The sequence below is a fragment of the Aquila chrysaetos genome, chromosome 16 (assembly GCF_900496995.4).
Source record: "Aquila chrysaetos chrysaetos chromosome 16, bAquChr1.4, whole genome shotgun sequence".
NCBI lineage: Eukaryota > Metazoa > Chordata > Aves > Accipitriformes > Accipitridae > Aquila > Aquila chrysaetos.
The window spans coordinates 18,255,524-18,281,498 of NC_044019.1; the positions used below are offsets into that span (position 1 = coordinate 18,255,524).

Sequence of the window (25,975 nt, forward strand, 5' to 3'; positions counted from 1 at the left end):
GACATCTGGCAGGTATAGTCTGTTACAACTCCACCTCAGTAGAGTATGGACCAGGGGATTCCCTTGCTATAGTTACATTGCATTATGCAACAATAGCTCTAGTTTCAAATGGTTTCTTGTATGGTGCTGCCCTACACATCTATAACACGCAGACATACTGTTTCAGATTGCATAAGATGGAAAAGAGAAACTCCTGAGCCATGGCAGGTGTTAAGCAATCTGTTGACAAGTGCCTACTTGCACAGCCCAAGATCAGGGAATTTGCAAGTGAGTCCTTCAACTATGTTTGCAAAATAAACTCCATTTTCCTGAAAAATCATCACCTGCATAAAAACTGCAGAATTCTTACATGCCCAAATTTTACCACTGGAAAGCATTATCTGGCCTGATACTTTTCTGGGGAAAAGAAATACTAACATTTTCAATATGAATTTATATCTGCAGCAGCAATTCTGAAAACCAGGAGTGGACAGACCAGTGGAAAAACCTGTATAAAAATGTACTTGTAGCATGCAAGTTAGGTTACAGACTTTTATGTAGAACTTACAAACTAATTTTAAAACTTGGACAGTTACTGGAAGTTGGTACACTCACCAAATTTTTTTCAGAAAAACTGTGTTGCACATTTTAAGATGCAGCAACTTCTCTACTTATATGGATCCCCTATGAATGGAACTCCATAAAGGGAGTTCACTGGAAACCATTAGTGTGCCTTCCCCCGGATGATGTCTTTCTACTTCTAATGAGCTTTTACCTTCCTGGAAGCGATTTGTGCACTCGTAGTTTTCGCAGCAATACATCAGGAATGCTGGGCATGACATCAGAGCTATTCTTTGTCTCTTCCTCTTCAGTGGGGGAAGGGAGAGGTGAAGGGCCTGAAGACATTTTCAGATAAAAAACTTTTAATGTTATTTGAAAAGTCATGCATTAACTATCAATAGTCAGCATCTCAGAGCTGAATAGGACCTTGAAAATGACACAGTTAGGCTAAAAAAGTCAATGATGCTTTCACCCCAACTCTACTGGGAGCAAAAGTGAACAAGAAGAAAAGGTCCATCCCTTCATGCAGAATGTTACTTCCTTTACAGCGTATAGTGATACATGACTCATCTCTCCTTTACTGCTAAAGTAAAGATCCCCTGTCTTCCTTTCGAGCAGTGGCAACAAAAGTAATCAGTACAATTGTCATCCTTTATGTAGAAAGACTGAAGTAACATGAACTCTGACAGTCTCTAATGCACTGAGAAATAATTATCTTATTAGTATTTTTCCTAGAATCCAAACTGATCCCAAATTCATTACTGGAACATCTAACCTAACATTTTCCATTTGTGCTTTACCAGTACAGTTACATCATTTCTTGAATATTTTAGCTTAGATTTTGTAATAGAGGGCTGCCATTTTCTAAGGCTTTAAATGCCACCTGCCAAGATGAATTCTAGTATAATGTACTATACTGCAGATTTTGTGCACCACTTATGGTGATGAATCTACAACATGTACTTGTTTGCAATGCACGTTCATTGAAACAGGACATAAAGGTTATAATTACATTCTCTACTTCTGTCACTTTCATAAGGACCAAGATATGTCTCAAACTTTTTAAAAAATTTATATTACTTAACTTTTAAATCTTCATTTTATTTAATTTCATATATAATTTTCCCCAAGTTTTGCCTGTGATAGTAATTGGTTGAGTGATCTCTCCCTGTCCTTATCTTGACCTACGAGCCTTTTGTTGTATTTTCTCTCCCCTGTCCAGTTGAGGAGCGGGAGTGATAGAGTGGCTGCATGGTGCTTAGTTGCTGGCTGGGATTAAACCATGACAATAATAATTCCCCTATCTCCTTCTATCTTGCCAGAATTTAATGAAGGACTCCCCTATGGGAAAGTCAGGTTCCCCAGTCTGAATCTCAGACTTGGGAAGGTATCTTCGTACAGGTCTCCTATTCATTTGGTGTAACAGAAAGATTCTTAGACTTGCAAAACAAATAGTGTGAAAAAGCTCAAATTTTATAGACATGGAGAGTGTTAACACGAAAGACAGAAAAGAATGGGAGATTCTTTCTAGCTACATTTTAGTTCTGTGCATTTCCTTTATATTTAAAAATTCCAGTGTTTACTTAAGAACAGTCATGTGTGTCCCCATAAAAAGCCAGCCTGATACCACAATGCCTCCAGATCTAATACATCCCACTTATCTAAGCTTCTGTAGATGCAAAGTTGTGTTTACTCAGATGAGCACAACAACTTGGCATTGATAGCAAAACATGATGGAGCCAGTATATTTGATTCATAACAGTAATAATGAAGTATCTGGCTATTTCCTATTGTTTAAGCAAAATTACTACTGCAGTTAAAAAGCACAAGGTGACTTTTATGACAATGTAAGGAAGTAAGTCTCCCTAACAAATGAACTAAGGATTTGACCCCTCACTTCTTTTCCCCTCTGAGGAGAAGGAGTTGACCCTTAATGTTCTGGCTATCATTTAGATAAGTTACTAGACTTTAAAATGATGCTCATGAGACATTGGTTGAAAAGCTGGATAAAATAATGCTTAGCTTTTCATAATGTTTTACTCAAAAGTTTCAGATCTGCCAAAATTATCTAACAGGTTGGTAAAATGGCAACTATTTTACACTTTCAAACACAGCCTGCTAAATATTTTCTGGGAAATGATATATTAGCAGAGTGACAGGAATAATATTACCATATCTAAGAATCCAAAGATATAATCACTAAATACAGAAAGAGGACAAGAAGTCTCTTTCATCTTGTTTCATTCAGACTGAAGATGAGTCTGTTTCCAGAGATAACATGAGATGTAATCTCAGCCATCTCCCTGTGTAACAGAAACTTTAAGGCCTTATAAAACAGTCCCAAAGCAAATCTAATACTGTTCCTTTTGCTAATTCATAGGAAAAATGGAAATTGTCTTTGGATCAAATCTTGGACCATCAGTTTCCGCTTCTTTCATATTAACCATCTCCATTTCAGTTAATGTGGCCTTAAAAACACTCCGAACAAGTCTTGACTTAACTACTTTCAAACAAATATACAGCTTTGCTTTAAATATTTTCAACTGATTGCTCAGCACTACTGCTATTTAGTTCTTCCAGTTGTTGAATTGTCCTCAGGATTATACCTTTGCTCTTTATTTCTATTCTGAATCTTTTTTAGATGCTGCCTACAGGCATCAAATCTCATTTGCTTGTGTTAGACTGGAAAAAAAATTTGGTGTCAGATTTCTGTTTCCTCATTTGTGTAGAGTTTTAAGCCTTTCCTTATTAAAAAACATATAAATTGAGTTAAAAAAACCCCACACTTATTGCAAGGCATATTTTTCCAATCCTTCAATCACATTTATGTCTATTCTCTGGCCTTACTCTTATCTATCCACATTGACGTAGAGCTGTAGACCACAAATGAACATGCCATTTCAATATTTGCCACACATATACTAAAATAAAAAAGCAGAAAAAAAACATTCCGTCTCTTATTTATACTTTCAAGGATCAAATTCACCCTTATGGCCACAATATCTTGCAGACGTCACATCCATTCAATCCATCACCGCTCAAACTTTTTTTCAGAAAGTCACTAAAACTTGAGACAGTCCTCCATCTATTAAGTACAAGCTAGACTCTGTTCCAGGTATGGATCTTTTCATTTGGTTGTAATAATACCTACAGTATCTTCTTGGCTCAGGTCATCAAGAAATTCAGGTACTTCCATTATTCGTCTCTCTTATTCATCATTTACTACCCTCCTCCATGACTGCTTCATTACAACTACTATTGCAATTGAAGAAAAAGACTTTTTTTCCCCCTCCATATTAGTCAATTATAAAAATCAATGTATAACAAACAAACACTCCTTCCAGCTTTTATGATACTGCACCTTTTTCCTGTTCAGCTGCTTCACTAAGTTCAGGAAGTTTAAGTCCAACTAAATTTTGATTTCTCATCAAAATATGCTCCTGTTAAGAAAAACAGTAACATTTCTAAATAACTTAACTAGAAATCTCAATTTAAATATCCCTGCCATGTGAAGACTAAATATAACTTTTACTTTAGTTAATAAACATAATGGAGATATTTATATTAAGCTATAGTCAGATGCTACATTGCATGGATACATGTACATTCATACACATGCACCCTTAAACGTCAGATATTTCAAATTTCATATATGCATTATTTAGAAAAATTCCTGATCATGTAAACAGAGATTTGCAACATGTGCCCCTTAGTCAAGTAGAAAAATTGAGTTTTGGTAAATGAGAGTTTTGGTAAATGAGAGTTTTAGTAAATGAGAGCAAAAAAAGCAATTTTGGATATAGCCATAGTAATAAGTAAGTATCCCAGAAAGGAGAGAAAATTCAGAAAACCAGATATATGAGACTTTGCCACTTTGACTCAATTCAGTAGAATTTATTCACACCAAAGCTTAGTATGCTACAGCTGAAGTTAATACTTCACTGTTACTGTACTCTGCCTCTACTCCTTACAGGTAGGGAAGAATGTACTCTCAAGGATTAAACTTTGTTATCTTTTCTCCTTCTATCATCTCCTCATTTTCTACTTTCATATTCTCAAGTATGTTTAAAATTCACAAACACCTGCTTTTGTTTATAAGTAGACAATTCCTACTGGGGACAGAGTTCAAATCTCACCTAACTGGAATTATATATCATGTTGTATTAATTTTCTGATTCTAGCTACTATTTGGGCTTAACAGCTTCTAGGACTTTTAAAGTTATATGGCTCAAGTGTCTCTATAATCAAAACTTCCAGTACGTATATGCTAAGAATATGTGTGTTATATAAACAGGAAAAGATGAATAACTAAGCTACCATTCCCAAGGAATACAATGGCAATGAATTAACCAAAGTGCAGAATTTTAGGTCCTCACTTGTCAGCCCTGTGTTCATCTTAAAATATTAACTACTAGAGATCAAAGAAAATATTCATATTAGGCTGTTAAGGAAAGTAACTACTACATTTTTTTTTCTCCTTTCAAAGGTAATTTTTGCTATATACACATGGTAGTTGCTTTATGATGGTGGTTTATCATTTCATGACATTTCTACTTTTTTCAATACACTGATTAATTCTTAGGGTTTAATTCTTAATTTTTACCAATCATTTAGACAATTATTTAACAACAGATTAGTTCATAGATTTCACCGTCCAAGTCTGTCCTTCAAGTAGCTGACACGTTTGCACCATGTTAGAATTAGGAACTGTAAGTCTGGCCATCCTCTACCTGCCCTGGCTCTCAGAGACACCCAGTTTTAAAACTTGGGATGCTTTGAGACATTTTCTGAGAATGTCAATAAGCAAAAAGTCATAGCAAAACAATTTCCTGTCCCCTGAGATCTTGCAAATGTAATGTTATTGCAAAGGTTAGTATTCTTGAATGACAGGACTATTGCCCTTAGAAGGGAGAACACCAACCAATACAAGACTCAAAAACACTCAGTTGAACAAAGTAAAAGTGATCTTTAAATCCAAAGAAAGTTTACAAATAGTGTATGATACACAGAGGCTTGTAAGCCCTTTAAACAAGAGCATAGTAACCATCTACAAACTTCAGTTAAAGATTTCTGTTTATACACAGGTCTCAGCCCACTTATACAGAAATCAGTCAATTAGTGAATATATTGTGAGTCTGTGAATCTGAGGACAATTCCAAAGGAGCGGAAAAAGCATATCACAGAGAAGCAAAGGATGTAAAAAAGCCTAAGTGACCCTTTTAAAGAGAATGTTGTTACATCCTGAGGAAGGAAAGATTCTTCAGATCTAAAATTCATTTTAGAAATCAAAATAGATCACTTTAGTACCAAGTACATTTTACAAATGACATGATTGTTTATCAACTGTTTCCTGTTTATAGGTCATGTAAATGATACAAAAATGAGATATATTGTGTTTTAGACTCACCCTTCTGTCACAATGAAAGCAATTAGTACTTTCTTGACAGAAGTATTACAACTTTTTTCTGGGGGCCAAAACCTGCATATGCACATACATATGTGCATATTGAAGATACCACAGTGCAGTTGATGCATATTTGAAGAGAACTAAGAAATAGAATAATTCCATACAATTTAGTTACAGGTTACAATTTACTAAAGGTGCAAAGGAAAAAACACAATACAATTCTGTATTGATTTTGCTGAAACTGTTTCCCATTATATTACTGTATGTTTCTTGCAATGATAAAAATAATGCTAAGCAAGTTGAAAGTTTAATAAGATATGAAAATAAATTTAAAGCAGGATACAAATGACGACTATGACTTACCTCTCTGAGCTTTGTCAATTTCTGCATTCGAACTGGTTGAACTTGGATTTGAAGGTCTTTGAATGCTTTTAATTGATTGGTGGGTTTATTACCAACAACAAAGCTTTTATCTTCCTCAGATGGTAATTTTAAAGGTGTTTTATCCTTCTGTCCATGCTCCAAGCTATCCCATGATACAGCCCGTAGTAGAGGAGGACGTACTCCACACAGTTTAAATTCTGGTTTACATGAAACTTTATGGTCCCTCATTTCTGGAACAGGAATTTTTAGCTTCGAGTCTATATTTCCTATTCCTGGTCCTGGTAGATGGGTTCTTAAAGGAACATCATTATCTTTTGCTTTCTTGAGGAATGACTTTCCAAGTTCATTTTCACAAACATTCATGCAAGTGTTAAGAGACGTTCTGCCACCATCACTACCTGAAGGGGAGCATTTAGGTAAAGTATCCATATGTTTACGTGGATCAAAGTTTTCTTTTTGCTCTGAGAGCTTCTCTTTGGAGTTTTCAAAACCGCCAGAACGAGGAACCAACCTTCCCTGAGAAATCTTTCTTTGATCATTCTGCCTTCGATCAATTAATCCTTTTGCAGCATTCTGAAAGTAGAGGGTCACACATCAAAACTCTTTTCCCCTGCTCAAGGACAGATTTTCACTGTAAAAAGCCATTTCCTTTTCAGGGACATATGCTTTTAAATATGTGCTGTTGACAAGAGAAATAATTTTTAAAAGGCGCTTGAAAGCACACTGAATTGGGAATCTTTCCTCTGAACTTTTGAGATAACCTCCTCCCATTCCAGAGTCCATTATAGCAATCCTCATATCATCAAGTTTCTCATCATCTTAATGTAAGGTTTGTCAGAGTACACACCTTCAACCTTGTATCTTATAGCACTATTACTTTCCTTTGATTGTTTTCCATTAGTCCCTCACTTCCCAAGGGAAAAAACCATGGGCTTGTACAATAAGTTAAAGCACATATTGTAATTTCTCTCATCTTTCTTTGTGTGCAGTACCATAGATTATAATTTGGCTGCAATCTCTACAGGAGAACAGGCAAAAGAATGTTTGCATATACCTTGGCTACTTTGGTACAGAATCTGTAATCTGTACAGAATCTGCCCCTTTGTCTAAGGGCAGCTCTGTCAGCAATTTAAGGCAACCAGCATACAAACTGTGGGCTCTGCCTTAGATATGTTACTACTCCTCTCCTTTATAGTTACTGCTCCAAAATTCCGCTGCCATACTGGTTTTTCTAAGTATTGCCTAATCCACTCACAGCAAAATCTCTTTAAAGGGCCATCTGATATTACCTAAAACAAATTAGGAAGCATTCATATAAACTGCTCCACCAATAGTTTTGTCGAGCAGTAACATCCCGTCAGTGGTGCAGAACACGAGGTACAGTAACGTCTTCCACTGAACCAAAGGGATCTGGAAGACGATGTCTGCCTAAAACACCAGCATACACCAAAGTGGCTATAGTAGATATTTTTACTTTACTTATAAAGGTATTTCTTATATCGATTTTAATTGAGCTAGGGCAGGGTGCATGATAGGATGTAAAGGCTAGCTGTAAGGCCATTGTCCTCCACTACATTTGCAGGTGCTTCACAGTTTCCTAGAGCGGTACCATTTTTCTTTTCACTCAGTGAACAGTCTTTTAGCCTTTTAAGTCACATAAATAAGTCAAGTGTGCTAAACTAAACAGGCAGATTTTGTTCAACACTTGATGTGAAACACTTACCTCTGCAGTTTGCCTGTCATCCTCTTTGACAGTTCTGTTATTCTAGCAAAAAAGGAAGAAAAAAGTTGCCTTACAAGGTTATCTTTCACATCTATGCTGCAAATATTAGATATAGATATTAATGGATGAACTTCAGATCTCTTAATTTTTACACTGCTTGTCACATTTATTTAGGAAGTAATTTTAGGGATTAGTTTTTTCCATAGATTAGTGTATTGGGTCTGGCTGAGATGGAGTTAATACTCCCCATAGCAGCCCTCATAGAGCTGTGCTCTGCATCAGTAGCTAGAAAGGTGTTGATAACACACCAGTGTTTTGGCTACTGCTGAGCAGCGCTGGCACAGCACCAAGGCTGTCTCTCCAACATTTTTGCCCCCCCTCAATGGCAGGCTGGGGCAGGGCAAGATCTTGGGAGGGGACATAACCAGGACAGCTGACCTAAACTAACCAAACAGATATTCCAGACCATATGAAGTCAGCTCAGATATAAAAGCTAAGTAAAGGGAGACAGAAGGGGGAGGCATTTTTTGTCTTCCGGAGCAACCACCACGCGTACTGAAGCCCTGCTTCCCAGGAAGTGGCTAGACATCGCCTGCTGATGGGAAGTAGAGAATAATATCATTTGTTTTTCTTTGCTTTCGCACGCGACCTTCGCTTTCACTTTATTAAACTGTCCTTATCTTGACCCACGAGCCTTTTGTTATATTTTCTCCCCCCTGTCCAGCTGAGAAGGGGGAGTGATAGAGCGGCTTTGGGCACCTGGCACCCAGCCAGGGTCAACCCACTACAATTAGGATTATATTGGATCTTTTTCCATTTTCTACACTTAACAGATCTCTACGATCCTTCAGTGCTTGTTACCTCATGGATTTTTGTCTTCAGAGTAAACACTTATTAGTCCCTCACTCTGCAGAAAAAACACATCAATAATCCAGTCTTGGCATATAAAATGGTATTCAAAACATTCGTTTTTCCTCAGGGACTAACAGGACAGCATAGTGTAAAATACTACTGTAATAACCAGGTTACTGTGCAGACTATACAGCTCCTTCTTACCTGCCCTGGAGATACTGACTCAACACTAGTGGTTGTGCATGCATCAGACCCTGGAAAGACACACACATAATTAGGGCACATCCTGATGTTTTGCTCAAAATTTTTACTACTATAGCATTAGCAAACACACACATGCACAGTTCCACATAATATATTAGGGACAAAATTTAAATGTGGAAAACGCTATTTAAAAGGAGAAAAAAATTATCTAAAATATAGTCAGTGAAAGATCATTAAAGCTTCTCAAAACTCCATTATCGGAAAGAATAAAAAATTAGAACATGTAACCTAGCAGCACTACAGGAATAAAAACACAATAGAAAAAATATATATACGAAAAATATATATTGTGGGCATTCATGAGCTTTGTCATATTCAGGAGGAGATGCTTGAATCTACAGATTTTGACTTCTCCTCAAGAAATATTAAAAAATATATTTTTGGTGAGCTTTTGTAAGTTAAAGTTTGAGCCTGCATAGATCATTTTACCTGATGGAACTGGAAGAGTGAGAGAGCTGCTCCGAGATGCTACTGGTGAAACTTTAGGACTAAGTGTAGGGGAAACCGCTTCATTAAAACAAAGACAAAAACAAAAAAAAGGTAATTTTACTTTCTAGGCTTGTAGCTTCTGAATTTTTAAAATTCAGGTAAGATTAAAATGTGAATCTCATAATCATCAGTCATGTGTTTGTCCAAAACCTGACAAGTCATTTTAATTGTCATGTTGTACTTGGCAACTAGGAACTTAGAGTAGGTTTTATCTTGTATACCTGCCATAAACTAATACAATTCTGTTGATACACAGAATGCTTATTCTCCTCAGTTTTCTGATACTGTAAGCACTGCAGAGAAATAGATACAAGAGAAGGATTCACAAGGAATTTAGAAAAAAAAAAAAGGAAGATTTAATTTAAAAAAGTATAGTTGTTTTTTCCTCCAGAGAATGTCAAGCCAATTTTAAGAGAGAACTTTGTTTTGAAGTGACATTTCGGAGCTAAGTGAAAGTCCTACTTCAAGATAACATGGCATTTTGTCCTAGTTCTCAAACACTTCATATGAAGAGGGGAAAAAAATAATTTCAGCTGACATTCTAGAACAAAACATTTTATTCTGCTGTTTTGAAAGGAGGATCTGGTCCATTTAGCTTAGTTTATGAGTATGTTCAGAATAAAAGTCTGTGTAATCATGTCTGAGGGGAATGTTTTTTCAGCAGTATGAATCTTGCCATTAACATTTCATTTTATGTACAATAGGAACTTTAGGAAGAAAATCTTCACAAACAGAAATTTGTGACCATTTTTTAGATTTCAATAGAAATACTTCATGTTTTCCTGTTACAGTGTTTGCAGTGTGTCATTCAGGCAACTAAAAACTTTACACCATCTCCCACTGTTACATCTGAATATAGAAATTGGTCATTTCTGTTTTATATGGAATTGTGAGGAGGGACAGAGGGATTCTGACCTTTGAATTAACAAAGTGTATTTACACAGTAGCAATGTATGCATTACAGTAGATGCTTACTTGTGCCTTTGCAGATGAATCTGCACCTACCTGTGGGTGATTCCGGAAGGCTGCCTCTTGACTTTCTGCCTCTGCGCATTAGAAACCTCTCGCTCACTTTCTTTGCTTCTTCTAGTAATTCAAGGTTCTTCTTTTTGTCTTCCTCTGATATTTTGACATCTGGTAGCTGATCATTTACCAGATCAATCACATGACCGCTGTTGTCTGGGTAGAAAACGTCAGAATTAAGAGCTGTACCTCATATTTCCAGATATGTTGTGAAATTTCGGAGTGACAAGTACAAAACATATCTATAAATTTAGATTTGAGCTTGCATTTAATAAACATTAATGTCTGCTCATTTCTGATGTTGTTATATTCTCAAGTTTAGAGCAAGTCCTCAAAAACACAGATAACCCACTAAGATTAAGATACTATGATCAAAGATGCTCTGATATGTGAAACTGGCTTTTCCAGCTGTGTCCCCAATACAGTTTTTCTAATTCATTAGTAAAAGTGGCATTAGATCCATCTCAACTAGCAGTCATGGCATTTCTGTCGTAGATTCTGTTTTTCCATGGATTTTGTATGTCCATTTTTTCAAGACTAAGATCCCACAAACTCACCTGGCAAAGATATATGCCCACTAGTTTTAACATACAGGTGATTCCATCAAATAATCTATAAAATAAAGTGCAGAGTTTGGAAGTATAAAGATTTTATTCTATGCAGATAGAATAGCTTTTCCCACAAATGCAGAAGCAACAGTAAAGCTGCATCTGGCAAGGCTGCAGGCAGAAGAAGTTGAACAGCTAAAGTCTGAAAATTATAAAGCTATTTCAAAGAGCAAATCAATCTCTACCATGTGGTGGACCTCCAAGAATTTTCCAAAGGAATTGCAAATCCCATTAGGGTATCCAATGGTTAAAGGCGGCATTGTTAGAGATTGCTTCTCCTCATGCCCACTTACGTGGTTATGTTAGATATGTGACCCAGGAGAATGCATGGACCACAAACTGAAAGCCACTGCCTTACACTTAGACCTTTAGGTTAATGCATTGTTTTCTAAACAATTTTTAATTAGTTATAGAAAGAACCCATTAATCCCTGGCTTCCAAACTGGTCAAAACCACTAAACTTTGAGCACTAATTTTTACAATTCTCCAGGCTATGATTAAGCGAAGAATGTAGCCTGTTGTCAGAAAGGCCCTTTCTGTGTGAGTTGGTATGAATGGCTTCTATAAGCATCTAGGCTTGTATGGAGAAACAGCGACCTGAAGACAACAGGCTAAAGACAGGAAACATATATGCTGACAAGGTAGTGTGTACAAGTTTTTCATGGGTTGATAAACTCTGCAGACTAGTAAGCTTGTTGGATCTGCCAGAACTGATAAATAGATCACCAAGAGTCTGCTTAATCTGTACAAGGCCACTGGCACACACTACCATCAACAACAGACTGCAGGTCAGACATTTATTCTCAGGTAACTATGAGAAAATTTGTGACTGTGTGAGTAAACTAACTGTATGAGTGAATAAGTGACTGTTTTGTGTGAAGAGTTATGTGGCATTAATAACAACTTGATCAAATTAACAACAGCTTAGTGAACAAAATGTGCTCTAAGAAATATCAGTTGTGACTGTCTCTCTCCCCTGCTTGTTGCCTCTATGAGGGAAGAGGGCATTTATAACACTGTTTTGCAATAAGAACAAATTACTAAAGAACAGCTTGGGTGAGGGAGAGGGAAGTCATCATGTAATATGAGAAAAATATTTTTAAATTTGACAAGAGCCATTACAGAACAATCAGTCTCCAGAAAATATAAGGACATAAGTAAGCAGCAAAAACTCAAGGGTTTTTTGTTTGTGGGTGTGGGGTTGTTTGGTTTTTTGGTGGGTTGTTGGGGTTTTTTTTTGGCGGGGCGGGGGGGAATAGTTTGTGTTTTGTTTTTAATTTCCATAAATTTAGTTCAATTTCAAGGCTGTCAAAAAGCATGCCCACAGATTGGATATTCTTCAAGCAATCTATTTATAATGAAATATCTGTTTGTTTTACACTAAGATTTGTGTGTTGAAAGTTTGAGAGCGGGACCTCCCATGGCACATTCCTTGGGCCAGCAAAAGAGGAGAGCTGCAAGGCATGGTAATTTCTGTCTTCCTTGAGCAGATAAGTTTTCCTCACTATACTCAACATTGTTGCCTTTTTATATTTCCCTTGCCTTCTGCCTCTTCACCACTTCCATTTCCCTTCCTCTTTGCTGCCATTTCCTCTTCTCCCATGAATTCCCTTTAGTTTCTCCTGCTGCATCCCATCTCAGCACCTGCTTAAAAATGACAAGTGTTCAAAGAATCACTTGTTGATTATTTCAGGTCTACAAGTTTATGATTTTGTACATGTCCATTAAATTACATTTCTTTCAGCCAAGACATTTTGTAACAGGTTTAATTAGAAAATGCCTAACTTATAAAAGCAACATCTTAGAGTCACAGAGTAATTCAGGTTGGAAAGGACTGTTGGAGGTCATCTAGTCCAACCTGTTTAAAGCAGAATGAGTGGTGTAATCAGACCAGGTTGCTGGTCTTTCAAGACAATCTGGTCTTGAAAAACCTCTAAGGATGGAGATGCAAAACCTCTCTGGATAGATTGTTCTAATGCTTGACTCTATAGTGAGTGAAAAGTTGTTCTTTATACCCACTTAGAGCTTCGCTTGTTTCAGATTATGGCCATTGCCTCTTGTCCTCCTGCCATGGGCCTGGATCCATTTTCTTGATAATCTTCTCATTGGTATTGAAAGGCTGTATTAGGTTTCCCCTAAAGCCATCTCTTCTCCAGGCTAAATTAGGCCAGCTCCTTCAGCCTTCCCTCAAAAGGCAAGTGTTTCAGCCCCTGAACCATCTTTGTGGCCCTCCATTGGACTCACTCCCATTTATCAACACTATTCTTTCACTGGAGGTCCCAAAACCAGATGCAGTTTTCTAGATGCAGACTAATGAGTGCTAAGTAAAAGGGAATGAAGGCTTTCCTTGATCTATTGCCTAAGCTTCTCTTAGTACAGTCCACGACACTGTTAGCCTTCTCTGCTGCAAGGGCGCACTGCTGGTTCATGTTCAACCTGCTGTCTACCAAGGCCTCCAGGCCTTTTTCAGCAGAGCAGCTTTCCAGCCATCCATCCCCCAGCCTGTACCTACTGCAAAGGGTTATTCCTTACCAGATGTAGGACTCCAAATTTGTCTTTGCTGAATGTCATAAGGTTCCTACTGGCTCATTCCTCCAGCCTGTCTAGGTCTCTGAATTGCAGCACTGCCCTCAAGCATATATTAATTAATCTCTGCCAATTTGATTTCATCTGCTAATTTGATGACAGTGAGTGCACTCCATCCTCCTCCAGGTCATTGATAAAGATTGAAAGCACAACTCATTTTCTTGAGTGGGTTCCAAGACACAGCCAAAGGCCAGCCACAGCAGCTGAAACAGAAAGCAGGCTTGAAGCAAAGCTCTGTCTTCAGCAGAATGACATCTGGAAAGGTTTGTTTCTTTCAGAGAACCCTCTCCTTTTGCTAACATCTAGGGAGCATATGACCAACCTACCAGTCACTACCGTCAGAGCCAAACTATGCAGCCAATTTTTTACCTGTCCAGTTGTCCACTCATCTAGATCATAAAGTCCTAATTTGGATACCAAATTGGGGGAAGGCAGCTCTTGCTGCTGCATCTCTGAATATGGAGGGATAATGGAGGGATAATCATTCTTTTGTATAAGTCTGATTTCTGTCAGTACAGTTCCATAAATTTATTTAGTTTCCACAGGTTTAGTTACCTCTGAAATCAACTGCTGGCAAGCAGGATAGATTTTAAGTGTTCCAAGTTCCCTTCAGTGGATCTGAGCTGATTTACATGGATCTTATCTCCACCTTAGTTTTACAGGACATATAAAGGAAGTTTCCCTTTCAATGCAAGCAGCCAAAACCCACATCTTACAAATTTAAGGGATCAATCACAAAACTGGAGCAAATGCACGAGAAGTCACAACTCTTCGAAGCCTCCTAACAATCTTTCAGTGGGCTTTCTCTCAACTACATTTTTACAGGCATACTGATGCAACTGAGTACCCAGTTACAAAAGCATCAGAATCACAAACTCGTAAGGATTAATTCTGACTGTTACTGATACGAATAGTTAGCATCTTATCTCTGCATGGTTGAGAAGCTAACTCTACTACAACAGTGGAAATACTACTTACATAAAATATTTTACTATCTTATTAAGAAAAAGGCAATGTTAAGGATGTTTTACCGTATTTTAAAATCTCCAATTCTCTATTTGTATGAAACTAGCCGAGGATCCCAGATGTATAAAATTATTATGGTATTTTTGTCATGTCACAAATACCAAATTAATTCCAGCAAACTAACCCTCATAAATCCACAAAAAGGGAAATTAAATGTGTAATAATACATTAGATTCTGCCTGAAAGGGTTCTGGCCTCTCTGTTTTGACCACCAGAAAGAAAAAAAATAAGGTATATACACTGTTAATAGCAGAGAGAGTTTGGATTACTTTCAGAGGTACCAATTAATTTTTTTCTTCATGCAATACTTCCTATATAAGAGAAAGTAGAAACATAACTATAATTTAGGGAAAGTAATCTTAGCTGTAGCCATTTTTCAACCCTAGGGATGCACAATCTGCTATCATCAGCAGATCAGTGCTTCTTATAAGAAATATTTGCTACGACTGCCAGGAATCCCTTCGCTATTGGAAAATTCAGAAATGCTCCATGAACCCCCATGCCTATGTTCAATATATTGGTCAAGAACAACTCCACATATCTGAGTTTCTTAATAAAATCACACAAAGAGGACTTATTAATCAGAGTCCTTAATAGAATCTCAATTACTAAAAGCAATCTAAGCTGATAAAACGTAATTTTTATTCTGAGTATTTTGAGTATCAGAGAGGTAGCAGGGCTCTGATGTTTGCTGGTGCTTTAGTAAAGAAAAAAAGGAACAGATGCATCTGTTTCAAGACGCCTAAGAACTAGGTTCCTTAGTAATAGTAGAAAGGGTGCTTCCCTTTAAAAGCCTCTGAGAGTATTGGAATAGTCACCTGATAAGCTTGGTTTTAAGTCTGTCACAAAACCAGTAATTTTTTTTTTTTAAGGTATACAATGATCACACATGTCCATGATTTTACAGAAAACTGTTTTCATGCACAGCATAAAGCAGTGATAATTGGCTCAAATTAAGTTAATGGCTGGGAGAAAGTAACATTGTTGTAAAGATAAAAATAATTTTAAACATTTATTCTACATTTCTGACGTAGAAATGTACACCCACCCACTCCCCGCCCTGATTTTGGTAGGAGGTCTCATATGCTTTTCCTTCATCCTTTACGTGCGATAGTATAAACATTCTATGATCAACTCTGTTCAACTTTTACTTTGCAAGAAATACATAAATGGAGACAACTAACAATCCAAATGCAAACATACCAAGACTAAGAACTGATGGGAGCTTTGTCACTGACTTAACAGGATGAGCTTTTATCTCAGTCTGTAGTACTCATAAATCCGCATCCACACCATTAGTCCCCTTGAAAAACAATTTACTCCACAGGTAGCTACCAGAAAACTAATAGAACTAATTATGTAGTAAGAGACTCATTAGAAAGTGAAGAAATTAAGAAAATCTTCCCCTGGATAGCTTGTTTTCATTTGAGGTTTAATCTGATAGATTTGCCAAACTAAATAACTTGAGACTTAAGTGTCTGTTAAGCTCCTTGCTAAAAAGTAACAAAACCAGTGTTACTGAACAGTATTTTGCGTACAACAAGAATTTTAAGCATGTGTATCTCCAGCCTTCTAAAAATGTTAAGCTAACACACTAATCTAACAACTTTATAAAACTAACAGGCATATTTCCCTGGATCTGTCTGCATGCGATCCACTTATGATTGTAAATGCATGATCACAATTCAACATGCTAGCAGTATTCCCTGTGCATGCATTACAGACAGTATGCACAGGAAAGAAGCTGTAGTCTATACAGCCAGACTCTATATTTAGGTCTTTATTGTATGTCACATTTTCTGAGAAAACTACTAACTTATATGAATAATCACTTCTTACCAACAGAAGTCAATGAACTTGTTGGATTCCTAGTGGCACGATTAGAATGTCTCCTATGAGGACTACGAGGCCTAGAGAGAAAAATGAACAAGCAAAAATTATGGGAGTATGCCACCAAAAAAATGTTCTAAGTCTCTATAAAAATTTAACATTAAAAAGAAAGCACTTTTTCTTTGATTAAAAAAATGAAAACAAAAAGGTTTTATTCCAATTCCTCTCATCTCCAAACAACTGGAAAATGGAGGAAGATTGCAGAAAGAAGGAAAATTACAGAAATTGCTCTCACAAAGGAGTTGTGACATTTGCTGATAACCTCATACACTGTGAGCTTTTGATTTCTCAGAAAAACTACATTTCTTTAGTTCATTATCATGACTTAAAACTCATGCAAATATGGTACATTGCCAAAAAAAAAAAAAAAAAAAATTAGTCTTTGTAAATTGTTAGTGCTTCCTAAACTAGGTTTTATGACTGAAATAATTTCTTAGGCTCCCACACTGATGCTCCCATATAGCAATATGGGAACTTTCTAGATTGAAAACCAGATGAAAGTCTCAAATGACTACAGAAAATTAAATGCTGATCCAGCAAATAATGCTGCTTTTAAAGGACTGCATTCTGACTCTTAAATAATCTTGAAGTTTGGGGAAGCACACTTTAAAAACACAAGCAAATTATAGTATAGATTTATGATCAATACTTTCTGATTATCTTTTCTCATGTTTTAAGTCTAATGGCAGGTCAATAAATTAAAAAACCCAGGTCAAAAAGTATGCTTTATCAGAAGACTGAAAATTAATTCAACTCAAAACTGAATTGAAGTTTTTGACTTCAAACAGGATTATTATTTCCATTCAACAGCTTACTTTCACATATGCTTAACGTCAAGGTGGTATTCTTGCCCTGTCTACCTGAATGGGCCTAAACATCTGCTTCAAAACTCACTGTACTATAGTATTCAAGCTAGACATTTAATTTGTCCAACTGTCTAGCTTAGAAACATTATCTACTTGAATTTTCAACTGATACCTATTTTATTTCACAGGATCAGGAATGTGGTCCTATCCCAGTTTTCAGGTGCTACAGAAGTTCTTTTGCAGCTTCACTGAAACAGTAAGGAGGACTTAACAGATACAAGGGAGGAAGTGAAAGAAGAGAGTTGGGAAAGAAGCCTACACTTGTTGCATTTGTTTTTTAGATAGAAAAAAAGTCCAGTAACACAGTTTCCAATGCTTTCAACTCTGGACTTTAGAAGAACTGAGCATATCTTAATTGGCTTTAGAAGAAAATTTTAAAGATGCTGGCTAATAATATCGTGCTATTCTAATATCTTAGAATATTATCTCATGAAACAAAGTTAGTCAGCAATGCCAGACTACGAACAATATTTATAAGGAAAGAAACAATATACAGTAACAGTAGCTTCACCAACATCACCTTAAGTTATATAACACAGTATGAGTTTTAAGTCAATACCAAGATAATATGCACAAGACTGGAGGGTACATTTATTCTGAAAGATATATGTAACATGCTAAACCTGTCAAAAGAAGATAAGGAACACTTTCAGCAGTTCAAAAACTATAAAATGCTAAGTATAAAAAGTAAATAAAATCCTTGCAAAAGCTATTAGTAAAAAATGCAAAGCATTTTTATGATCACAAGCCTTCCTTGGAAATTTTCTGCCCTCACAAATAAGCCTTATTATACAAACTGTCATACATTGCAAGTCCATCTTTTGCCAAAAACCTTCCTTCTTTGTTAAAACACACTTTAGTAATTTAAGGATCATGCAAACAGATTGTTTTTAAGAACAACATAGTTTGTTGCTGCATTTCCTTTCAATAGACAAAACAATTACAACAGGTTGCAAATATTATTGCTACAATGTCTATTTTTCAGCACAATACTAAGAATATTGTTAATGAGATGGTAATATAGCTACTTCTTTAATTCAAGAAGGGAAGAGACAACACAGGCTTTGTACATAAGATACACCCATTTGCAAGAGTCACTGCTGGCTGACCATACATTCAGAAACTTACATCTTTAGTATTGAAAAAACAGTAATTTTTTAAAGTCTTACAAGGATTAATTTCCTAACTCTACATCAGTCTACAAAGCTCTTATTGTTCAGTGGAAATATTTATATGATTAAAGGCAGCACTACTGGTGTATATATATAATTAGTAGACCAGAATTAGGTATTTAGCTACTGAACTGAAAAATTTCCGGGGGAGGGGGGAATAATTCAGGAAACACAAAAATGCTCAATTGTACTTTTTATTGATCTCAGTTGTTCTTTGACTGGGTCTAAGTAAAGGTTAAAATTTGGACAGATGGACAGTATTGCACATTGCCATGCACAGAACATGAGGAATCCAACTGTCACGCATCCTTGTAGTAGGTGTAGATTGTAGCATACACACGCACACCACTATATGTCTACAAGAGGATTTGACCAAGCAATTTTTTCCTCACCAGGCCACATTTTATTTGCTACCAAAAGGATGGACTTAAAAGTTACAGCTTTTAGTCCAAATTATGCAAAGCTTTAATTTACATTTTTGTTTTAGTTTCAAATTATGCTATTCTGAAATATAAGAAAGTTCATGTAAATTTACAATATACTGAGTCATATTGGCAGGCTTAGTATTATATGAACCTTTACTCTTTTAGTATCAATTATATTCCTGTCCGTGCCAACCCCCCCATCCAAAAAATCATCATCAAAATGCAAAGACAACAGGATCAATTTACAACTAGAGATACAGCAATAATACTTTAATACAATATAAATTTGAAAGCAATATTTTAGAAACACAGGTCCTGGAATTACTGTACAATTTATGCACAGATTGGTAATGTATTATATAGTACCTGTTAAGCAGATTTTTATCAATTTCTACATCTGGCGTAACAGCATTCTCTGGAAGAACAACAGAAGGTGTACTGCATGTTGTCCCTTCAACAGTAGTGTCCTGAATGGTTTGTGACAAATATAAAAATGTAGTTAAACAGAAAACAAAAACACTGAATATTGATGCTCTATGTGGAAATTAATGTGTATTGCTCAATTTTGGTAAAACAGAAAATGACTGAACTAAGTGAGAATTAACTCTTACTTGATAAAACAAATGTGAATTAGAGGCCTATACTTAAATTGCTAAAAAGTGAAGATGGACACCTGGAATATCCCTTTTCTTTACAAATTTTTAATGCACACAAGCTAAATTCAGTAAGAATGGAACTAATAAGCAAGCTTTAAAATGGTAGACAAACTGATTTTTTACACAGCAAACCATTCCTCTACTGAAGTGCACGTACAACACTTAGTGAACTTAGGAGCTGAATGCAAGAGCGAAAAGCAGCTATGTATAACAGGGCTAAATTAGGCACAAAAAACCTCCAAACTGTACTAGTGTGCAATGAAAGCTTGAATAAATGCAGTATTAAGAGTACACATGCAATCCAAAAAACCAGAAAATAATTGTAAGTTTAACTTGTTAGCGTTCTACTTAGTTTTCCCTCCCATGAATTGGAAAAATATTTTTTAAAATATAAAACTTCAGTATTTAACAAAATACAATATAGTGAATTGACAAAAGAAGCTGGCACTGAATATCAATGTATGCTTGCCTTCTTAAAAAGTATGAGAACTTGTTGCAAGAACTTAACCCCAGACCTTCTACCACAATGATGCCAATCAGCAAGAGAAGAAATCTGTTTCCTGTGAGATATCCCAAATGGAGATGCATCAAGTTGGAATAAAGAACTGTGCATTTCTCATATGTAGTAAAAAAATTATTACTTCTACCCCATGTACTACATTCAGATTCACATACACACACACACACAAAAAAAGAAAAAAAAAAAAATCAACCCCTGTACTGTTGAAAGGCTACATAAGCAATCTGGTGTTTACAGTCAGTCAAGAAGTTGAAGAAAGTGATTCACATAAAATCATGCAAAGGGGGGAAAGTGTAGGCACCTGTTAGAAGTTGCAATTTTTATTTTAGAGTACGATCATGAGGTAAGTAGAACATATCATAGCAGCGTAAGTATTTATAGCTGGAGGGAAAGCTTCCCAAAAGCAGCAGGGGACTGCCATCAATCAACTTGTAAAACTGAAAGAATAATTTGTAAATTCTCAAATCCTAATTGCTTCTGCTAGGCACTGGTATGTACAAGTATTTTAATTTTATTTAGTCATTTGGAGTCTAATTTTTTCTTGAAACTATATCCCAAAGTTTCTTAAGAAAATTTTACTTCAGTTGGCATTGGATTAGAAAATAGAATAGAATAGAATGGAATGGAATATTTTCATTTGGAAGGGACCTACAATGACCATCTAGTCCAACTGCCTGACCACTTCGGGGCTGACCAAAAGTTAAAGCATGTTATTAAGGGCATTGTTCAAATGCCACTTAAACACTGACAGGCCTGGGGCACTGACCACCTCTCAGGGAAGCAACGCTTCTGAATTGTCTAAAAGAGCATGCTTGCTATCCATGACACAAAGCCAATTACATTCAACTGTTATAAACATCATTTTGCTTTTATTGAAATAGCATTTGCTGTCAGTTTTGCTTGCTCCTTTTAAGAATGTTTCCCTACTAGAGGTTGACACAAGTGTAATGAATTCAGAATAACATTTATTTTAGTAATATTCATTAAACAGGCAGGTAATAAAAAGTTGTTATAAAAGCACTAATTCAGGCATTTACAGAATGATGCATGTATTAGCTCACAGTTTAACAAGTCAACATTTTAGAACAGAGAAAATTAAATAATTTCAATTATTTGAAATAAATGCCATCAATGAATAATTATTTCAGTCATCTACTGTCATGTGGAGAAATTAGCATAGTCATAAGGTTTGTTACAATAAACAAGTAGCCAAGAGTATAAATTGAAATGGAATTACATACATCCAGAAAGCTAACAGTCACAGGACTGCTAATATCTATCAGATACAATAGAACTCCTTTCAACACCTCTCTCAGTGCTGCATTTTATTCTTGTTGAAATAAGGTATTTTCTGATCAATTCAAACAACTCTAGAAGCATTTTGAAAATGGTATAATATTAAAGTATATAGCATAACCCTTCTTCCTCTCAAAGGCAATAAAATATGCTTTGGTTTGGACATCTAGTTTAGGATTCTTGATTCTGTTGTAAACAGCTTTTTTTTTTTTTTTTTTTTACTAAAATAAATACATTCCTTGCAGCTCCACACTTTTATAGTCATAATTCTCATATGACATTCCTCGGCAAGTTTACACTGTCAGTCACAGGAAAGCAGGATGGGAAACGTGCCAAGAAAATAATACAAAGATTTAAGTTTAAGAAAAATATCCTTGTAATACTGGAAATGTCAGAATGTAAAAGCATGATATATTATGTAATTCAAGTGCATAACTGACATTGTATGATAACAGTTTGAAAGCAAGTTTTAGTGGTATTCTTTAAAATGTTACTAAGTAACAATGTATTTTGTCTAACAGTCAATGACAAAAATTCAGGTGACTGCCCTGCTTGTAGGGCAAAGCAGCTGAGTACACATGTACGTTGTTTGTACTAATCTCATGACTGCCAAAGAGCAAAAGCTTTTGAATGACGTAACATCAGCCTTGGAGTCATTCAAGTCCATTTTAGGACTCTAAAAACAGCTCATTGAAAAAGAAGAAAAGAGAAGAAAAAGAAAAAGGCTGTACCCAAGGCTAGTTCAGGTCAGGTAGAATACATTAATCTTGGTCAGCAGCTATGTAGCTCAACTTCTACACAGGTGAAAACTCATGCCTCTGTTGTCCAAACCTGTTGCACATCTGTATAGGATAGGGGCAGGAAGAGCTAGAGCATGAAGCTGTTTTCAGGGCCAGCTGGCTTGAATCAAAAGAAATCTTTGTACTATGAAGAGTACTCAGGCTGCTATATGCAGACCTCGGAACAGAAGGTTTAACAGGAAGCTTAAGCCGTCTCACAGTTGCACATCTGCACAAGATGATACAGAAGTTTTCCACCACCCTCCCATTGCCTGCCTGTAACTGCTCTCTCTGTTAGCTTCCACACAGGTCTGCTCTTCAGCTATTCCCAACAGCTGCCTTATCTCCTAGTACCAGTGACGGCCTGCTACCGAGTCTTTGCTTCCTTTTTGTCCCAAGGCCTCCTCGCATAAAAATGTAGGGTAGAACTGACTCCACTTCTACGGCTCAGGTGGGAACTGATCCAGATGTTCTACAAGGATGATACCATGTGCCACCTAGTCTTGCAGGGAGACTTGTGCAGGGCTGAGAAGATGGCACGTGCAGTTTGGTCCATAACAGAAGATCTAAGAGGCTCAGGGATACTCAGGGTAGGTAGGATCTGCAGACATTCTGGCTGTTAAGCTCTACCAAGCCCTCACTAAGCATACGGTAAAAACTTTTTTAGAAGTTTTATAATCCAGTCAAATCTGGATAGATTTGAACAGTAATGGGGAAAAAAATACCCACAAAAACCCCTCTCTGCTAAAAGAGCTACCCTGCCAGGATAGTCAGATGATAAAGCTTTACTATATACCACCTGAATTCTTTAGAGCATTGGGAAAAAAAAAAAAAATCCTCTGCCACCTGGTCGTATTCTTAGAAATTAATTAAAGGTCTGGACTGAATTTCAGAACAAATTTGGCCTGAAACAGACACTTATGTGAAAGACCTCAGAAAAGTTATGCATCTCAGACAGTAGTCTTTTGAGTAAGATGGGGTTTTAAATAACCTTAATTTTAGATGTTTAAGTGAAGTGCTGAGCTTAGAGTTTAGCAAGTAAAGTAATGAAATTCAATTGTAACTGCATCTAGTTGAAACAGACAGGACAACAAAGTAAACATGGGACATCTCCTTCAGAACAAAAAGATGACATGCAGCGATTTGATAAAAGTACAATACAAATTTAAATAGGAATAATAATAAAAAAAAGAAATGCAGAAGCTTGAATGATGGAATAATCAGTGTATGAGAAACATTATGAACATCTGAGGCAGTCTTTTCCCCAGCAGTCAGAAGAGCCAGTAAATTCAGGATACAAAGAGAGGAGAAAGCTGGAAATAGAAATAGAGATTTTTGATTTAAAAAGAGGGAAAGATGGCAGCTCACAACCAACCCTGAAAGTGCAGGGAGATTTATAGGCCACTATAAATCTTAACATAACTGGTAAGGATCTAATTTTCTTTGCTGCAGGTATGCATTACACGTATAGAAATTACATTTTTAATACTAAACACCTGAAATCAGTTTTTAAGAGTATCAGTGAAAGCATATTATAATAGTATACTATTCTATGTGAAATAAATCCAATGACATTAAAACATGGAAAGTACTAAAAATGACATCTGATTATGAAGTTCTATAATTTATGGTGGGAGAAATGATTCTGTATAAAACACTTCTAAAATGTTCAATACCTACTGTAACAAGACAGCACACAAACTAAGAGTTCAACTACATACTCTTAATTCAGACAACATTTCAAACAAGGGCCTAAAGTTCTTTGAATTAGGCTAACTGGCCTCACACCTGTGTTAATGGGAATTTCACATCCACTTTCCTGAGGAACACAGAGCTAATGAGTACTTTGATGAATGTTGTTTAGAGTTAGTCAGAATGGTGAACATAGGCTGCTTTAAGAAATACTGAAATGGGAAACCATATTTGTTTTCTCAAAATGAATTTGAGAAATATAACCCAGGTCTTCCCATCATGTAAAAGATACCTGAAGTAAGCAAGAAACTACATGTGGTGTAAGGTTCATTTTCTTTTTCTCAGAACTGTTTTGTGAATGTGTGTGCATTTGTGCACGCAGGGAAAAGGTGGGGAAGCATCTCCTGAAACAGAATGAGGAAATTGTTAGACACCAGACAGCACTTAAGATAAGATGAGATTCCAGACTTGGAAAGTTTTGTTCAATGGCGGAAAACAAGTCCACAAGTTGTTAGTTCCTTCTGATGCCCTCTCCCTCCTTGCAAGTCCTTATCGCATAATGATAAGCTATTTTACTTATTACATAGTCATGCTGTAGAACTTGGACTGCAGCAAGACCCAAGAATGATAACAGGTATGAACAAGATAAAATTCTCACAACACTGGCTAGCTGCAATCTTTAACTTAAGTAGGCTCATGAGCAGTGTGTTGGTTAAAAACCTTCCACTGTTACTTTGTGCCTAAAAATAACAATTTATCTAAACCGAAGCATTTTGCACAGTTAACTGGTTCATGAACTATCACATTATCATAGTTCATTGAAGACCTACTTTTAAAAGGCCTGTATAATGTATTAAAAATTATTTTTATTTTTTTTTTTAGATTAGGTGGTTGTAATTCTTCATTTCTCCCATTTGACAAACATGCTCAGGATTAGATTCACTGATGTCTGGTCTGCTAGCTTTTCAGATTTTTTTCTCTTTGAGTATGTTTTACCCAGCAAGTCTTTTGTAATAAAATACGCTTCACATGGGTTAGTTAAAAATAAAATAAATAAATAAAAATCTTCTTGACCTAATATATGTTCTTAGCTAATAGTCTGATGAACTTGCATCCATCTGGGGTGTTTGTCTTAAGCCAGGAAACTAACACTCAGCACAATGTGCAATTTAGATGGAATGCATGACATATCAGTGTCGGGCTCACTGCTGACAATATTTTCCAACGTTAAAGTAGCGGATGTTTTCACCTAAAGCATAGAATACAGTGTCCTCAAATCCAATGACAGGGATACATTTTTAACTGAGGATGTGCCAGATTATAAAACCTCTCTTTCTTTACACCAGTTTGCATAAAACAGGATGACCTGGATAACCTGTGATTTTATAATCACAGTAAGGTTCTTTACTCCAGCTAAGCTAACAATTCAAAAAAACCCCCACTTCATTAGAACGTAATATTACTTTTTATCAGTGGTATAAAATATGCAAAAGGGAGAAGTATCATCTTTCATTGATTTTTTTTTAATTTATCTGCAAATAAAACATGTAAAAACATGTAGATGCCACAAATTTGAGTAGCAAAATGATGAATATGTCTGGGGAGCACCCACCTGCCCTCTGTACAGTTCCAGTATATGTTCAGCTACTGCTGTGGCAAATAAAGCACTGAGAAAGACTACAAACCAAAAAGCAGATTTCCATGTTTCACACATACTTGAATTGCATAGCACCTTCTGTATCTGTAATGGCAACACTAGATGTTTCAAGACTACCAT

At 36.2% G+C, this 25,975-nt stretch overlaps 1 protein-coding gene across 2 annotated transcripts in view; it reads right to left on the reverse strand.

The window, feature by feature from the left end:
- IRAG1 (inositol 1,4,5-triphosphate receptor associated 1) overlaps nucleotides 1-25,975 on the reverse strand; it is a 126,859-nt gene that overhangs the window by 19,776 nt on the left and 81,108 nt on the right. The window contains exons 11-20 of one of the 2 annotated variants that reach the window (XM_041129225.1): nucleotides 24,491-24,602; nucleotides 19,622-19,722; nucleotides 16,742-16,812; nucleotides 10,665-10,838; nucleotides 9,600-9,677; nucleotides 9,111-9,160; nucleotides 8,055-8,096; nucleotides 6,311-6,904; nucleotides 3,902-3,980; nucleotides 755-875 (exon numbers count right to left, since the gene is read on the reverse strand). In XM_041129225.1, the coding sequence (XP_040985159.1) occupies nucleotides 755-875; nucleotides 3,902-3,980; nucleotides 6,311-6,904; nucleotides 8,055-8,096; nucleotides 9,111-9,160; nucleotides 9,600-9,677; nucleotides 10,665-10,838; nucleotides 16,742-16,812; nucleotides 19,622-19,722; nucleotides 24,491-24,602 (1,422 nt within the window). The remainder of the gene's footprint in view (nucleotides 1-754; nucleotides 876-3,901; nucleotides 3,981-6,310; nucleotides 6,905-8,054; nucleotides 8,097-9,110; nucleotides 9,161-9,599; nucleotides 9,678-10,664; nucleotides 10,839-16,741; nucleotides 16,813-19,621; nucleotides 19,723-24,490; nucleotides 24,603-25,975) is intronic. The other variant, XM_030039703.2, reaches the window with a different exon arrangement.